At 52.3% G+C, this 18888-nt stretch overlaps 1 protein-coding gene across 1 annotated transcript in view; it reads right to left on the bottom strand.

Moving 5' to 3' along the window:
• The window catches only part of DNAH6 (dynein axonemal heavy chain 6), a 2460712-nt gene that overhangs the window by 2045419 nt on the left and 396405 nt on the right, over nt 1-18888 (bottom strand). Inside the window, exon 12 of the mRNA XM_086961829.1 lies at nt 2735-2855. Coding sequence (XP_086817955.1) covers nt 2735-2855 — 121 coding nt within the window. The remainder of the gene's footprint in view (nt 1-2734; nt 2856-18888) is intronic.

Raw genomic sequence — 18888 nt, 5'->3', positions numbered from 1 at the left:
TTGTCTCCTTTCTGGTGAAGAATTGGCTTGGTAGTTTAGTCTGCCCTGTTCCCATGATGCACTGGGCCAGGGACAGACTGATTTGCATATAGCCAGGTTCTGAGCTGGGATGAGGCAGTGAGATAAATAACGGTGATGGATCAAGCCCTGATCTTTGGACTGGGTAAGGGTGGTCTGCTTAATTCAGACACTCTGTTCATCACCACCCCCTTTTCTGAATCGTTTTTGGGCACTATAGGTGTGGCAGGGTATACTCAGACATGAGTCCCTTTCTCACTGCTCCATCAGGATTCAAGCAAGCCGGGCCGAAGACGGCTGAAATGCCAGAAACCGGTCCCCGGTAGCTTGTCTCCTTTCTGGTGAAGAATTGACTTGGTAGTTTAGTCTGCCCTGTTCCCATGATGCACTGGGCCAGAGACAGACTGATTTGCATATAGCCAGGTTCTGAGCTGGGATGGGGCAGTGAGATAAATAACGGTGATGGTCCAAGCACTGATCTTTGGACTGGGTAAGAGTGGTCTGCTTAATTCAGACACTCTGTTCATCACCACCCCCTTTTCTGAATCGTTTTTGGCCACTATAGGTGTGGCAGGGTATACTCAGACATGAGTCCCTTTCTCACTGCTCCATCAGGATTCAAGCAAGCCGGGCCGAAGACGGCTGAAATGCCAGAAACCGGTCCCCGGTAGCTTGTCTCCTTTCTGGTGAAGAATTGGCTTGGTAGTTTAGTCTGCCCTGTTCCCATGATGCACTGGGCCAGGGACAGACTGATTTGCATATAGCCAGGTTCTGAGCTGGGATGGGGCAGTGAGACAAATAACGGTGATGGATCAAGCCCTGATCTTTGGACTGGGTAAGAGTGGTCTGCTTAATTCAGACACTCTGTTCATCACCACCCCCTTTTCTGAATCGTTTTTGGCCACTATAGGTGTGGCAGGGTATACTCAGACATGAGTGCCTTTCTCACTGCTCCATCAGGATTCAAGCAAGCCGGGCCGAAGACGGCTGAAATGCTAGAAACCGGTCCCCGGTAGCTTGTTTCCCTTTCTGGTGAAGAATTGGCTTGGTAGTTTAGTCTGCCCTTTCCCCATGATGCACTGGGCCAGGGACAGACTGATTTGCATATAGCCAGGTTCTGAGCTGGGATGGGGCAGTGAGATAAATAACGGTGATGGATCAAGCCCTGATCTTTGGACTGGGTAAGAGTGGTCTGCTTAATTCAGACACTCTGTTCATCACCACCCCCTTTTCTGAATCGTTTTTGGCCACTATAGGTGTGGCAGGGTATACTCAGACATGAGTCCCTTTCTCACTGCTCCATCAGGATTCAAGCAAGCCGGGCCGAAGACGGCTGAAATGCCAGAAACCGGTCCCCGGTAGCTTGTCTCCTTTCTGGTGAAGAATTGGCTTGGTAGTTTAGTCTGCCCTGTTCCCATGATGCACTGGGCCAGGGACAGACTGATTTGCATATAGCCAGGTTCTGAGCTGGGATGGGGCAGTGAGATAAATAACAGTGATGGATCAAGCCCTGATCTTTGGACTGGGTAAGAGTGGTCTGCTTAATTCAGACACTCTGTTCATCACCACCCCCTTTTCTGAATCGTTTTTGGCCACTATAGGTGTGGCAGGGTATACTCAGACATGAGTCCCTTTCTCACTGCTCCATCAGGATTCAAGCAAGCCGGGCCGAAGACGGCTGAAATGCCAGAAACCGGTCCCCGGTAGCTTGTCTCCTTTCTGGTGAAGAATTGGCTTGGTAGTTTAGTCTGCCCTGTTCCCATGATGCACTGGGCCAGGGACAGACTGATTTGCATATAGCCAGGTTCTGAGCTGGGATGGGGCAGTGAGATAAATAACGGTGATGGATCAAGCCCTGATCTTTGGACTGGGTAAGAGTGGTCTGCTTAATTCAGACACTCTGTTCATCACCACCCCCTTTTCTGAATCGTTTTTGGCCACTATAGGTGTGGCAGGGTATACTCAGACATGAGTCCCTTTCTCACTGCTCCATCAGGATTCAAGCAAGCCGGGCCGAAGACGGCTGAAATGCCAGAAACCGGTCCCCGGTAGCTTGTCTCCTTTCTGGTGAAGAATTGGCTTGGTAGTTTAGTCTGCCCTGTTCCCATGATGCACTGGGCCAGGGACAGACTGATTTGCATATAGCCAGGTTCTGAGCTGGGATGGGGCAGTGAGATAAATAACGGTGATGGATCAAGCCCTGATCTTTGGACTGGGTAAGAGTGGTCTGCTTAATTCAGAAACTCTGTTCATCACCACCCCCTTTTCTGAATCGAGGAAAAAAATCAACAGCATTCAGCGTGATGGTCTGGTTTTAAAATACTAATGGTTTTTACTGCATCCAGTTGCAGCAAATCAGTTTTGGGCACAAATTCTGACTTTTCCATGCAGTAAAATCACAGGAAATTCTACAGGTTAAATAAACAATAGCACAAAAGAAACCAGACGCTAAAAACACTTCGAAGATGCACCTGGAATTGATTAGGAATTCCTTAACAGAAATTAATTAACTGAAATCCTCTACAACTGTGGTTTCATCTGAACTTGAGATTCTGTAGAAAACGTACGTAACTGAATACATTCAATTTCCACTAGAAGTATGAACTTTTACAAGTCAATTTCTGTGATTAAACTGAATTCAACGTATTTATTCTAACCAAGTTAGAAACTATTAGACTATTCCAGATCAACTCATTTTTAAAGAAATGCAACTCACCATGATCTTGACCTCTCAGTTCCTGCAAATCAAGACTTTCGTTTTCTTTGAAAAACAGCCAAAATCTTTCAAACGTGTGTGCATACAAATTAGCAGACTCAAATGCTGATATAATTGATTCCTAAAACAAAATGGAAAATAAAGCTGAATGAATTCATGACAGGCAATGCGTGAAGCCAAAACCCTAAACCCATACATATACATAGAATTATAGATTGGTAGCTTCCAGGATACCATGAGGACCAAAATATTTGGCATAACTAACTAAATTATGTGGCAAAAAAAATCAAATTATACAGCACCACATGAACTTGAAGGCAAACTATGCAGCACATTCTGTGACATTCTTATTCAGTTGTTTTAACATTTTAACATACACTCATACAAAAAGGCGGTCACAATGCTATAAAGAATACATATGTTTCCCAGGGAAGAGAAATCTATAGATAACATTCCTCAGACCCTGTTAAAACTGCTCTTTACAAACAATTAATGATTTGTTCTTTCCGCTTCCCATAATAAAATCGGTTGTGTAAAATGTATTTAAGGTTACACTGTACAGAAAAGAGTCCTAAATGTACATAGTTATTGAGATAAAAAATGGAACCTATTAATTTTCTATATCCCTATTATGCTCTAAATTATGTTGGTGAATTTGGATTTTTCAATGGCTCATTAGCCAGTTGCGTCCATCATGGGGTTTCAAGTGACCACTAGCAAGGAAAGCAAAGATCCGGTTGTCAATGATGTCAGCTGGAAGCTCTCAGTTGAAAACTCTAAGGGCCAGATGTATGTCGGCCAATACCGGTCGGTAACGGCCCAAAATCGGTAAAATCGGCCGTTACCGAGCGGTATTGCGAGAATGAGATGTAGGTGCCAAAAATAAACCGAATCGGTAAATATCAATCGGTAAAATTCCGACTCGGAAATAACCGATTCGATATTTACCGATTCGGTATTCACCGATCGGATAAATACAGACTCGGTATACACCGATTCGGGAAATAAGGAATCGGAAAACATGGCCATCGAGATGTAGGAAAGGGAAAAAATACCGAATTCATCCAAATTCAGTATTTCAGAGTTGGATTTTACCATGGACTGAAAGGTGGTGGTAACCATGTGGATGCTATAAAAAGGCTCCCAAAATGCAACCCTCCAGTCAAAGTGGCTGCACTCTATGTGATAGCGAGGGGCCGAAGGCTACAGGCTGCAGGACTGAGGGTATGGCAAAGGGAGGAGCAGGTGTACAGACAGAGGATCACTCTGTTCCAATTGACTGAGCCTGAGATACTCCAGAGGTACAGGCTGCACCCCAATACCATCATGGACTTAATAAAGGACCTCCACCCATACCTGGATCATCCAACACCCAGGGCCCACGCCATACCTCCCCATGTCCAGGTGCTGTGCAGCATACACCTGCTTGCCTCTGGGAGCTACCAGAGTGTGATAGCTGCAGTAGGAGGAGTATCCCAGAGCTGTCTGTCCCGTTTCTTCAGGAAGTTCCTGGATGTCATGACTCAGAGAATGGGGGACTACATACAGTTCCCTGACACACCTGCGGAACTTGCCAATACTAAAACAGACTTCTATGGACTGGCTCACTTCTCACATGTGATAGGCTGCATTGATGGCACCCACATTCCCCTATGCCCACCTGTAGCCACGGAACACATATACAGAAACCGTAAGTCTACGCACTCCATCAACGTGCAGGTGATATGCAATGCAGGGAACATCCTCACCGACATAGTAGCTAAATTTCCAGGGAGCACGCACGACTCCTACATATTCCAGAACAGTGGAATATATAGACGGCTACAGAATGGCGATTTTGGAGATCGTTATCTGCTAGGTAAATATGTAGCACACACCCTGAAATGTATTTCTGCTCCATGTGGAATGTGTATGAAACCCATGTACCTCTTGTTCTCTCCCAGGTGATAGTGCATATGCCCTGCGTTCCTTTGTGCTGACACTGTACCTGAACCTAACCAACAGAGCAGAAAGGCGATACAATGTTGCTCACAGGTCCACCCGCAATGTTGTGGAGAGAACCTTTGGACTCCTGAAGAGCAGGTTCCGTTGCCTCCACAAAAGTGGAGGTGCGCGACAGTACACCCCCATCCTCTGTTGGAAAATAATAGTGACCTGTGCCATATTGCACAATCTTGTGACCAAGGAAGGCACAGAGGTGGAGTTGACACATCGTGAGAACATAGATGAGGACCAAGAACATGCTGATCCACAGGCAACAGGGCCAGCCGCAGTAGATGGCAGATTGAGACGGAGTGAAATTACACAACGCTATTTCTAGGTAAAGTATGACACACACACCGGTATACTTCCGGACATGAGTAGTTTATTCTTCACTACTTCATGATGGTCACATGACTGTACGTGAATGTCACTGGCTGCACATACTCAGTTGCTGTCACTGTGTGCAGTAGAGTCAGTTCCCTGCATAGTTCAGTTCTTGCGCCCTCGCACCACATTGCGGGACTTAGGTGCCTGTCCTTCAGGTTCCCTGATGGTGCCTGACTCACCATGGCTGTGCCTGCCGCTCCTGCGCACCTCCTGTACAGGTGTACTGGAGCCACTCCTGCTGGTTGACCCCTCAGTCTCCTCCACACCCCTGTCACCAGCATTGCCTAGGTTTGAGGTCAACATCTGCTCCATTGCAGAGGTTACTCTACCCATGCCCCGGGTTAAGTCAGTGCAGCAGTGCTCTATTGCCTCCTGCATTGAGATGGAGCGTCTGCAGAGGAGAGCTGTGTTGGCAGCGAACCTGTTCATGGCCTTGGTCTGTTGGCGCATGCACTGCCGTTCCCTTGCACGCTGGAGATGTTCCCTATCAAGCTTGTCGGAGAGGACCCCCATGTAGGTTGAAATGTCTGAGATCCCCTGTGCAATCAGGTCCAGGCTACTAGCCATTTGGGTAATGCCCTTGTCCATGTTGGACATTGTTGCGCTCAAACCGCGCACCTGCCGCTGAATGGCTTGCAGCGATTTGGCCTGCTGCCGTTGGACCTTCACCATCGTGCCCTCCAGCCCACAGAACACGCTCTCACCATCCTGGCCCTCCCCACCATCACGTGCCCTCCTGCCAAGGACAGTAGTGCGCGCTGAGCCAGCAGACATAGTTGGTCTTGGCCTGTCAGGCACTGGTGCACTCTTCTGGGGGACATCTTCCTCATCCTCTGAATCAGAGGTCTGCAGAATCCTCTGCGGGGGCTCCGCCTGGCTACTTTCCCCTCCCGGCATGGGCGAGTTTGTGAGGTCTGGAGACCCAAACAACAGAGGGGACATTGGGATTGGTGTATTGGGTGGGTCTGGTGAGGAGGGGTCCTGGGTAGGGTCGTCTCCACCTTCTCCTGCGCTGTGACGATTTTTCCTTTTTTCATTCTCCCCTCTTTTAGATGGTGCTGCCTTCTCCTCCCTCGGCGGTGCAGAACTGCGTGACGACTCTCCTGTGGAATGAAATTGACATAGTGTCAATGCTGTAGTTTGTGTGTTTTTCTTAATTAAAAGGTCTGCACACCTTTGCACAGTCCACATTGCTTGTTTGGGGATGTGTGTGGCATGCCTTGCTGAGTCATGTGTGCTGTACTTTGCTTCTGTGTGTACATGACTAGGTCTACCATGATGCATTGCAGCAATAATTTCTGGCCTCTCCTGCTGTGTCATGTGTGTACACAGTGGGGTGCAGGGTTGGGATAGGTGGGGGTGCATGTGGGTACATGCCTCTTACCTTGTTTTTTGGCTGATTTTGCGGTGCTATCCAGGTCTCCAATCCCGTGGATGCATTCAGACTCCATGGTGGATGCAACTTGCTCCTCAATTGGTGTGAGTTTTGGGGCTTTTGCCCTGCCACCTCCTGTCAAACCAGCATCCTTTTTCTGTCCTGCTATCTTCTTCTTGGTGACTATACGCAGGTCATACCACCGTTTCTTGATGTCCTCAATGTCCCGGTGGGTGACTCCTATGGCATTCACTTTGCCCTGAATTGCTAGCCAGATGTTACGCTTCACAGTCTCTGCAACATGCAGAGACTGCCTCCCAAATATTTGGCTGTAGTGGGTGACAATCTCATCCACAGTCACCTGTAGTTCCTCTTGGCTGAACTTCTGCTTCCTTTTCCTCTCAGCAGCATCCTTCTGTCCTTCCTGTGCCTCCATTCTCTCAGTCTGCTGGCCTGTGGATGCTGTGCCCCTCTCTCCTCTGCAAATTTGTTTGTTCAGTTGGTTTCCAGCTGCATGGGTGTGGCCACTCCCAGGTACTGGGGTGTGGTGCCTCTCTCTCATTGGTTGGATTCACAGGGCCTTGGCTGTGGGGGGTGTAGGCTCTCCCTGATTGGTTGACAGGCTCACATGGCATCTTTCAAACTCCCAAATCGGTATTTACCGATTCGGTAAATTCCGAGTCCGTGAAATCCGAGTCTGATTTTTCCGAATCGGAAATTCCCATTGATTCCTATGGGCAATGTGGCCCATGGGTTTGCTTGGGTTTCACCGACTCGGATGTTACCGACTCGGTCAATTCCGAATCGGTAATTAACGATTTGCCTTACCGAGTCATACCGAGTCGGTAACTTTTACCGATTTTTTTCCTACATACCATTTTCCGATTGGGGAATACCGATTCGGTATGAGTCGATATTTTCCATTCGGTAAATGGAAATTACTTACATCTGGCCCTATATCATTAATCGACACCCTTCTACATTGTTATCCTGTTTATGGCCCCCTCCAACTATATCCTACACAAAGCTAGACCTATGAATCAGTTGTGCACGAGGTAAATGATTTTCCTGGTTCCAGTCCTCTGGTCCTGTCACCCATTCCTCATAAAAATACTTGAAAAAATGTATACATTTAGAAACTACTCAACCGTTAACCTTATGGTTTATGATGTCACCATGATCTCTTCATGCCAATATATTACCATATCACACAGTTAGTTAATACTAGGTATCTTCTATCTGACTATTTCTAAATATATCTATCTATCTATCTATCTATCTATCTATCTATCTATCTATATATATATATACATATATACAGACATATATATATATATGTCTCTATGTATACATAACCCAGTGGTGGCCACCACTGAGTAGTTTTAGTTAGGTCAGGTGTTCCATATGAAAAGCATTTTTTGCGTTGCTGAAAACTTGGACCCTGTTTGACGAATCGCCGCAAAACATTTCAAAAAGGTGCTAAGTACTGACTAATTTGTGCATGGAAAGTTTCGAGTGGATCTGTCAAGTGGGGGCCGATAAAAAAAGGAGGCTCCCAAAACTCAAAATCCTCAGGCATTTTCCATACACTTCTTTAAGAAGGGCTACAGCAAAAGCAGCAAAACAGAATTACACCACATTTGCCAGGAAGCAGGAACTTGGTCCGTATATTGTGCTTTTTGTGCTTTGATGTTAAGTAGTTTTTGAGAAATTAAGGTAAAAAAATATATAGATTTCTGGACAGTTGACTTCGAGGGACTCTGGCGAGCGTCCTTCAAACACAATTAAAAAGAAAATAGAGCATTTTGATTAGCCCAGGGAGCATTTTTGCTTTGGGCCAATTTGCTCCTGTGGGAGTCAGATTCCCATGGTAGTAAGCGCTCCGATTGGCTGCCAGAAACATGAAAAAAATGTAAGGATACCCTACCCCCTAGGCCTCAAGGGCAGAACCCAGAAGGACCACCCCAGAGCAAAAATGCAAAAAAGAATTAGCATTTTTTTGCTGCAATTCCACAAAACTCCTGCGGGATCTCTGCAACAACAAACAAAAAAAGGACAGCCAGGGCAACATTGTTCAGTTATGGGCCCCAAGGAGCCCAACCCCGGGGATGAAATATTCAGAGAAGGGTAGGGGGGCCTCACAGCTTCCGATCCAAAAACTTTCAAAGGCCCGAATAGCCCACCCCAGGGCCGATTACTTTAATTATGGGGGGGGGAGTGAGGCCCCCCTCCCTGAGGCTTTCAAGGCCTGGGAGAGCCCACCCCTGGGGCCGGCTCACATTTTTTTTACTGAAATTTATTTTATTGTTGCATCAAAGTATATAGGTACAGTGCAATTGATCTGCTGACGTGGCCTCAACATTCAGCCACGAACAGCTAAGCGTGCAACGTTTTCTAGAATCTATATAACTGGTGCAAACACACATTTTCTCAAACAATCAGTGTAGATCGTACAAACATGTCCGCTGGCCGGGAAACAGTAAATCTATATCGCCGATAGGGCGGTGGACAGTAGCCAGTATGTTGGATCCCGCCTTGAATGCGCAGGATCAAGGCCTGTACTGTCTATGTAGTGGTGGCACCTGAGAACCAGGGGGACAAAAACCGTGGGTGGGAAGTATGTGGGCGCTAACAGGGTCTAATCAGGGGGATACTGGCGACGGGTGTCAGGGGGGGGGCCTCGGGGCTAGGGGGTCTGTGCCCCATGGGAGGGGGGGGGGGGGGGGGGGGAAAGGAGGGGCGAGCAGGGGATGAGTACCCCCCGGGGATGCGGGCATCGAGGTGGGTGGCGTGGCATACGAGAGTTTGTGCAGGACGGAGAGGGTACCGGGAGACGGTCCCGGGATGTTTGCTACCATGTGGAGGTCATGGATTCTCTTGAGTGGGGGGGAGGGGTGGAGTAGGTTGGTCTTCTGCATGCGCGGATTGTCGGAAGCTGTGGAGGAGCATGGCCCATTCCATGGACAAGGGAATTTTGCGCGCGCCCCTGGCTTCTTCCTCTCTAAGGGCATCCTCTTCCGCCGCCGCCCATTTACCGACTGCACCCTTCCATGCCGCCACAGAGGGACCCTCCGGGGAACGCCAGCGCATGGTTATACACCTGTTTGCCAACAGGAGTGCTAATGACACAAAGCGTTTACAGACTGGGTCTCCCCTGGGGACATGAAAGATGCCTAGTGCACTGGACTCCCAGGTGGCTAGTGTAGTGAGACCCGTAAGGTCCGCTAGTGTGTCGTGTACCGCCCGCCAAAAGGGGTGAAAGTTGGGGCAACTCCAGAACATGTGCCGAAAATCCGCCGTAGGGGAGCAGCATCTGGGGCAGAGGAATGGTGTGGAGGGATAGAACTTCTGTAGTCGCGCTGGGGTGAGGTATGCCCTGTGTAGGATGTAGTATTGAATGTTTTTGAAGCGGGCGTTCCTAGAGACGCGTTTTGGGGCTTCCAGGGCTTTAGTCCATTCAGAATCGTGTAGTGCGCGACCTATATCCTCCTCCCATGTGGCTCTCAAATTCGTAAGGGGAGCATGTGAGAGTTCCCGGATAGATTTATACAACCAAGTGATTAAGTGGCGTCCCACCCCCATGTGTAGGATTGTGTGTATTACTGGATGCGTGTCTGGCTCGCCAGTGCAGAGATTAAAATGGGGCCGATATCCATCGAGTAGCTGTCTGTATCTGAGGAATTGGCCTGGGGGGAGTCCGTATTCAGCGGTCAGGCGGTCCAGCGATTTTAGTTGGCCTTCCTCGAAGAGCGATTCTAGATCCGTGATGCCACAGAGTGACCACTCGGTGAACAGTGGAGCGGTGAAGTAGGAGTCCTGCCTGGGGCTGCCTATCAGTGGTAGTAGCGGGGAGTACGGAGGCCTACTGGGGGACAGCCGGTGGATTCGCATCATGCACCGGCGCGCTATTGCCACTTGAAGGGGGTATGTGCGCCGAGGCTTGGTGCCCGGGAGGAGGAGACGGGTGAGTTCTGGGGTTGCGACTCTGCCGGCCGAAGTGACCGTTTCCTGAGGGTAGCGGTCCGCTGTCCAGTAAGACAGCCATTGGAGTTGTGCCGCGAGGAAATACGCCTCAAAGGATGGAGCCCCGAGTCCACCCTGCGCTGTGGGAAGCTGGAGGGTTTTCAGGGCGACCCGGTGTCGGCCCTCGCCCCAGATAAGGGTACCCAGGAGGGAATCGACAGCGCGGAAGAAGGACCTGGGCGGTATAACCGGTAAGTTTGTGAAGTGGTAAAGGAGCCGGGGAAGCATCACCATTTTAGCAAGGGCTATCCGTCCTATCGGGGCTAGGGGGAGTTTATTCCAGAAGGCGACAGTCGGGCGCAGGCTAGCGAGCACTGCGCGGTGATTACCTTCAAACATGGCCGCCGGAGAATGGTACAGGCGGACCCCGAGATACCGGGGAGCCTCCGCGGACCACGAGAGTTTGTGCGGACCGAGCTCGACCTCCCGGGGGGGTAGGCCCGGGTGTAGGGGGTAAACTGTGGACTTGTCCCAGTTCACCTGTAGGCCCGAGGCGTCTGCAAAGTCAACCAATGTCGCTCCTATGGGGGCCAGGTCCGCTTCGATGTCCCTGACGTATATAAGGAGATCGTCCGCGTACATGGACACGCAATGCATGTCGTCCGCGAGGGGAATGCCCCAGTCCACCCCCTCCAGGCGTAGCCGAACCGCCAGCGGTTCGACCGCCAACGCGAATAAGAGCGGCGACAGGGGGCACCCTTGTCTCGTGCCCCGCCGAACCCCGAACGCTGGTGATATACGTTTCCCGATCCGAACTCGAGTGGTGAGATCGGTATACAGGAGGCGTGTGTATGCCATGAGCGTCGGGCCGATATTAAGGCGCCGCAGGACAGAGAAGAGGTAGGGCCATGTAAGGGTGTCGAATGCCTTTTCCAGGTCCATAATGAGACAGGCGGCGCGAGGAAAACGATCCCGCACCTGATCCTGAACATGGAAGACTCTACGGAGATTCTGGGAGGTGTTTCTGCCCGGCACGAAGCCGCATTGGTCGGGGTGGACCAATGGGCGAATGATCTGCGCATATCGGTCCGCCAGGATTTTCCCCAGTATCTTGCAGTCGGCCGACAGGAGCGTGATGGGGCGATACGACCCCATATGGAGTGGGTCTCTGTGGGGCTTGGGAAAGGTGACGATCACGGACTCCCGTAGTGACTGGGGCAGCCTGCCGAGATGAAGAGACGCCCCGAACACCCGCGACAGACGAGGGGCCACCAGGGGAGAGAATGTCGAGTAGTATTCCAGTGGGAAGCCGTCCAGCCCCGGTGCTTTATTACGAGACATGGCTCGTATTGCCTGGGTGATGTCAGACGGGGCAATCTTGGCGTCGAGGGAGCGTTTATCGGCGTCCGATATTGTGGGAAGGGTCAGAGGGTCTAGAAAATTGTCCACTGAGGCTGGGGAGTATTGGGTCGGGGTCCCGTACACTTGTGTATAATGACGCTGGAACGCTAGGAGAATCTCGGCTTGTGAGCGCACCAGCACACCGTCTGGGTTGACAATATCCGTGATTGGCTTAATTTCAGTGTCCTGCCTCGCCATCCAAGCCAGTAGCGCCCCCGTTTTGTCCCTGTCCTTATGCATCCTAGAGGCGTAAGCCCTAAAGTTATACTTCCGGAGATCAGCGCAGGCGGCCTGGAATTCTGTCTTAGCCACAGCCGTGAGCACAGCGTGCTCCTCCGAGTCGTCCAGCCGTTTGGTGAGTGCGGCCAAAGTCTGCTCCGAGGTCAGGAGTGTCTGCTCTAGGGTGCGGCGTACCCCCACCACCTGTTTGATGCATTCTCCTCTAGCCACCACCTTAAACGCGTCCCACTCCACTAATACCGACGACGCCGTGTTCGCATTATGTGTAAAGTAGTCTTGTATGCTAGTTTTATGCGCGTCTCTGAATACTGGGTCGGTCAGGCAATCCCGAGGGAGGCGCCAGGTGGGGACCGGTGGGTGGGGTGGGCGCCAGGTGAGACGTATAATGTGTGCGTCGTGATCCGAGAGGATCCGGCCTAGGTAGTCCGTAGACGTGATCATAGGGAGAATCGGTGCAGAACAGAGGAAGCGGTCCAGGCGGACCCGGAGGTTGTGTGGGATCGAGTGGAAGGAGTAAATGCGAGCCAGTGGGTGGAGGTGTCGCCATGCGTCAGTGAGCGCCCAGTGTGTGACCCAGGTCCTAAATAGTTCTGCCTGCCGGGGGGCCGGGGAATGTGCGGGAGGAGGATGTGAGCGGTCCAGGGTGGGGTCCAGTGTGCAGTTAAAGTCGCCTCCCAATACCCATGGGACTGTGGTGAACTGGGCCAAAACGCCCGTGAGGTGATCCCAGAACTTATCTTGGTCTGTGTTAGGCGCATAAATGCTGCCCAGGAGTATACTCTGTCCGTCCAGTATTCCCTCTAGGAGCGCATATCTGCCCTCTTTGTCCACCACCCGTCGGAGCACCCGAAAGGGAGTACCCGGCCTAACCCAGATCAATGCGCCGCGCGCAAACGCTGAGTATTGCGTGGCACAGAGGGTCCCACGCCATTTAGATTGCAGGCGAGTGAGTTCGGTAGCGTTTATGTGAGTCTCCTGTAGGAGTGCAATATTGGCTGACATGCGTCTAATGTAAGCGTACACAGAGTATCGTTTGCTGGGCGTATGTAGGCCTCGTACATTCAGAGTGAGGACATTAATGTCTGAGCGTGGAACTGCCATTCCTGGGGTGTCTTGGTAGGGATGAGGGCCCCCCTGTAGTACCCGAGGGTCGCCAGCATGTATTTGTCACGTGTGTTCCTGCGCGCCAAGCTTCCACAATCGTAGGGGAGGGACTAGGGGGAGTAACAACTAGTAAAACCTTGGGTGGGCAACAGTCCCAATACTGGGGATACAGCACCAAAGGTGGCATATCCAAACTAGTATCCCACTAGGGGAGAAACACAACAGTGAACTGCGGGGGTGGTGGCATGTGTCGCTGCTGGGCCTGTGCGCGGGTCGGGCTCTTGCAGGAGAAGAGTCCATCGCGCGGGAGCGCATTCAATAATCAGGCAAAGCAGTCTAGGCACCTAGACATCGCGCAATACAGCGGGTAATCATTAGAAGGATACAGAAATCGACAGTTCATTGTTCATGAGGAGGTGTTAGGTTGGTCGGCCAGGGTAGCGTCCAGTACAGGTGCCGCCACAAGTGGGGAAGAGATCGGGCCAAATCCCGACATCGTTCCATCGCTGTCACGGTCTTTCTCTGGGGTGAACAGATGTGGGTGACTCTCCAGGTCCGACGCTGGGGGTGACGTGTGAAGGTCGGCTACCGCCCGCAGGGCATCTCGTCGCTCTTTCATGATCTGCGCGAGGTCGGGTGACCCTGTGGGGGAGGACGTCTGGCTTTTGGGGCGGCCAGACCGGGCACGGCTCGCACCCCGTCTTCTAGATCGCCTGGAGTCGTTGTTGCGGGGCCTCTGGGGTCCAGGTTTAGGGATCAGTGGGCAGTGTAGTTCAGTCCAATCCTGTGCCTCCGCCGCCGTAGTGAAGAATAGGGCTTTCCCATTGTGCAGCACTTTAAGGCGGGCTGGGAACAGCAAGGAATACTGCAGGTCGTTGGCACGAAGGCGCCTCTTGATCTCCAGAAAGGTGGATCGCCGCTGCTGGACCTCCCTGGCGTAGTCTGGGAACACCATAACATGTTGATCCTCTACCTGCAGGGGGCCCGCTGTTCGGGCCGCTCGGAGTACCGCGTCTCGGTCTCGGAAATGCAGGAATTTAGCCAGCATGGGCCGTGGAGGGAGGCCGGGTTTGGGTTCCCGGGCCGGGACTCTGTGGGCCCTTTCGATGGAGAAGTACGGCGATCTCTCGCTCTCCGGGGTGAATGATCTGGTCCAGGATTCCATATAGGTCAGAGGATCCGAATTTTCAATCCCCTCCGGTAGGCCCAAAACGCGGATGTTGCATCTTCTCGAGCGTCCCTCTAAGTCCACCGTGCGTTCTTCTAGGGCCTCCACACGACGCAGGACCTCTCTCATGTCTTCCTCTTGCATTCTCACCACTGGTTGTAACTCGGTCACTGTTCGTTCACCCTCCTTCACCCTGTCCGCCAGCTTACGGTGTTCGTCGCGGATCAAGCTGATGTCCGTCGTCAGGACGCCCAACCTCTCCTCCATTGACAGGCGAGACATTTCGATCGCCGCCAACACCTGGTCCAATTTCGCCGTCAGTGTAGGGTCCGTTTGCGACGCATTGGCTTGCGTCCACATCCTGGTGTGAGGCATCTTTTCAATGGCCGTTTCAGGGACAGACGTCGCCTGCGGAGCCTTTGGTTTCCCCATAGTTGTCGTGGAGTGGGCCACCGGGCCCTCGCGCACTCCGGGGACAGCAGACGCAGCTGGGCCAGAGGCAGGCTAGTATCAGCCGGTCCCCCCTTGTCCCCTCCGGGTTCAGGACAACTCCCCTCCGTTTCAGGGGGCCTCCACCAGTCCAGGGCGCCAGATGTGGCCCGCGGCTGCTGGAGTCAACAGCCTTGGTGTCAGAGGGTCTTGCGGGCCACCCCCCGGTGTGTGGCGCAGCGTCAATACCGTCCGGGGGGGCCAGAGGTCAGGTGTTGGGAATCCAAGGGGGGTTCAGGCGGCGGGTAGCCACCGGTAGTGCCTCGAGCTTCTCCCCCACTCCTACAGCGAGGCTCGCGCTGATCTCGAGGTCCAGGCCTCTGTGGGCGCCACCTTAGGGTCAGGCGTTCGGGTCCGCCGAACGGTGCAGGGCAGTGGGAGCACCCCAGGTCCCCAGGCCAGCCGGCGGTGCGCGCCGCGTCCCCACGTGGGGCCCCCGAGGGTTCTAAGTGGGGCTCCCCATCGGTCCGGGGTGTCAGAGGTGGTTCGTCAGGGCCGGTAGTGCCCGGTGCCAGGAGGTCGCGGGAGCGCCCTGTCCCTCGCTGATGTATATCACAGAGTCAGAGTCCGGCCGGCTGGTGCAGGTGGTAGCGGCCCGGGGGGGGCGAGGTTCGTAGCGTTCCCGGCGCCTAGGCCTCCGTGGGCGCCATGTTAGGGTCAGGCACTCGGGCTCTCCACCCAGCTCCCAGCGCAGACTGTACCGGGCCCCTCCGTCCGGTGGCTATGTGGGCTGCGCACCCCTGCAGGGCCTCGTATAGGTGGGGGGGGGGTCCCGCCAGGCATCGGTGTCGGGGCTCCGGGGGGGGGGGGGGGGGGGGGGGGCACTCACCGCCCTCGAGGAGTGTAGTGTTGCGGGCCCCCGGAGGCACAGCCCCGCTCGGGCGGCACGTCCGCCGGCCTTTCGTGGTCCGCTGCGGCGGGTCGGTCGATATCACGGCCTGATCAGGCCTCCGATGCGGTGTAGGCGTCGGGGTTGCGGAGCCTAGGTGCAGGCGGCCGCCATCTTGTGCACCGGAGGTGCAGGGGTGGACCCGATCGTCGTTCAAGGTGGGCCCTCGAGGGTCGGACCCACAGTATCCCCGGGATTTCTCACTGCCGCCAGCTGGCAGTATCTGCTGCGGCCGTCGCTGAAGGTGTCGGCTCTTAGCGGGTTCCGCGCCCGGGAGACGGGGCTGCGCCCGCCATTTTCAAATCGGCGCTCGGCTTCTGGAGAAGACCCCCCAGGGCGCGCTGTCCGTCAGTTGCTCCCGAAGGTCGTTTGGGGGATGCCCCAGGTCAGCATAGAGGACATGTGTGGAAGCTGAGGCTCCCGGCGATCACAGGTAATGGGCAGGATGCCAGCCCGATCGCGGAGCCTCAGCAAGACACAGCCGCCATCGTGGCTTGCTTAGCCACGCCCCCCCCTGGGGCCGGCTCACATGCCCATTCCTGGGACACAGCAGTTTCCATGCCCGCACCAGCAAGTGAGGATAAATACATATATGTACGAGAAATACTGTAAATGACTTGAAATGCAACATGCATATTCTCACATGTACCTTTCTCCTTATATCCTCTTTTTTTTTATAAACAAATTTTATTGGTTATCTCTCTTTTATGTCAGCTTAGTACATAGTCATAAGGCACATTATTTGATTTTTTTTTTCAGAACAGATTTTTATTTTGGTGTTGACAAATTGCATAACAAGCACAGCACCCCGGGAATCAGAGGAGCTGTGAGCATCATAGTAGCAATCACAGTAAAGCAATACGGTCAACAGTTCAAGAAAAAGAAATGCAACCAAATCCCCCCTTCCTCCACCCTCCCACATCCCCAGCCCAGAACCCCCCCCCCACCCCTAGCACAGCGTCGAAACAACATTCAAGTACAGAGACAAGAAGAAGCGTATTGTGTGTGTGTCTTACGGCCCGGGCCTAGCATCCAAGAGTCCCTCCACAGGCCGATCAGGTGGTGGCGGCTCCAGCCACAGTCCACGATAATCCGCCCATCGCTTCCAAATTTTATATTGTTTCCGGGGGCAGCCCCTAGCTGCGAAGATCGGCGTTCCAGGCCCATGTAGAAGTCCAATCCCCTTTTCCACACTCCCACCAGAGGGGCCCTAGGATCCTTCCAGGCACGGGCAATGTCCCTCTTGGCCACAATAAGGCCCAGCAATAGCAGATGTCTTTTATAAATGTTTCCCCCTACCTGTTCCATAACATGAAGAAGACCCAGTTGAGGTGAGTGGGGTAGCTCCCAACCCAGAACCTCAGACAAGCAGTCCCACACACCAGACCAAAACTTCTGCAGCCCAGCACACGCCAATACAGTATGGAGAAAGGTGCCTACTTCTCTGCCACATCTCAAGCAATCTGGGGATCCAATCAGGCCCGCCCTCCACAACCTTTCCCTCGTGTAGTAAGCCCTGTGAAGGTACTTGAACTGAATGAACCGTAGACGTACCGCAATGGCAGCTCCTCTCGGGGCCTCAAGTGCTTCCCTCCAGTCCTCCTCCTCAAGTGGACCAACATCCCTTTCCCATTTATCTCGTAGACCATCTAGGGAGGTCGAGCAATGCGTCACCAGTGTTTGATATATAGTGGATATTTTTTTACTTTCCAACTCCCCCATGAATACCTTGGCCTCCAGTGGGCTGAATTCCGGTAAGGAGTCCAAGCTCCTCAGGGTGGGTGTGATGGCGTGTCTAAGTTGTAGGTACTTAAAAAACTGGGTCTGGGGCATATCATATTCCTCGCGTAGTTCCTGGAACGACTTTAGGGCTGTGCCCCTGATAATAAGTTTGTTCCACCACCCCATACGGCGAAGGGCGTTGCGCCATACACGATATACCGTCTGTGTGACCACTGGGAGGCTTCGTCGCATAGGCGCTGAGTAGAGTATGGTATGTAACGTGTCTGGGTCCATCAGGTGCCTCTCCAGGGCATAGGCTGGATCGCTTCGGTCCCCATACCACCACTCATTCAAGATCAGAAGATGGGAGGCCTGGTAATAGGACTGGATATCCGACGTCGCCAGGCCGCCACAGTATATGGAGAGGAAACATGTGCGTAGCGCCACTCTAGCCACTCCCCCGGACCAAAGAAACTGACTAAGTGTCGAGTTGACCTGTCTGAACCACTGCGGGGAAACGGGATATGGGTGGTTTTGTAGCTGGTACAACAGGCGCGGGAGGGCCACCATCTTGAAAATGGCTGAGCGGCCATACACGTTAAGACATGTCCGAGCGTACACGTTCCCACACTGGCATGACTACATTATTTGATTTAACATTGGTTTTGTCACATTTTGTTTGTTCCTTTGCTATGTAAATAAGCTATTGGCATGCTCAAGTAAAAGTACAATGATGACAATAAACTAATCCCCTTCCGCCTCCCCCCGAGTCACTTGTTATTAGTTCTTTGCGTCAAGTTGGGTGGAATGTGTTATCATTTCTCGAGTAGTGTGTTTACAGGGTGGGGGGATTCCAACGATGTATGCCTTTCAATATTCGCAAAATGGTTGGTATTTATGTGTGTGCTAGTTGTGGTTGGCGTGTCTACATTAGGGGCTTCTGTCACATTTAGCCTCTGCCTCATCGTCTGTGGGCTGTGGTTCTGGATATTCTAGGTCATGTACCAATGCCTCCCAGGCCTATGTTCCTTAGTCATCCTTTAGCTTCTTGCATCATCCCTCGACTTTCGCACCACTTCAGGAACTCTCTACGCCAGGTCGCTATCCTAGGGCTCCCTCTTGCCTTCCAATACTTGGTTATCTCCCATTTAGCTAAGATGTTTCTCTTTATATCCTCGTATGGTATATTCTCTACTTTCCTCCCTCAACTGGGGCAAATTGGGTATTTGAAATGTTTAATAATCAGTGTTCCATCTACACACACTATTTAATTCACGCTTTTGGACTACTCCTATATGGACATATTACCATCATCGTAATAGGATCATCTCTTTGCATCTTCGTTAGTGACCGACAACAACTTAGGGCCTCATAACAATGAGGCTCAGAAAAGCCTCCAAGCACAGTTTCCGAGCCTCATCGAATTTTCAAAA

Source organism: Lissotriton vulgaris, chromosome 3_1, assembly GCF_964263255.1.
Source record: "Lissotriton vulgaris chromosome 3_1, aLisVul1.2, whole genome shotgun sequence".
Taxonomy (NCBI): domain Eukaryota; kingdom Metazoa; phylum Chordata; class Amphibia; order Caudata; family Salamandridae; genus Lissotriton; species Lissotriton vulgaris.
Note: the sequence above shows the minus strand (reverse complement) of the source record. Positions and strands in the feature narration are given on the sequence as shown.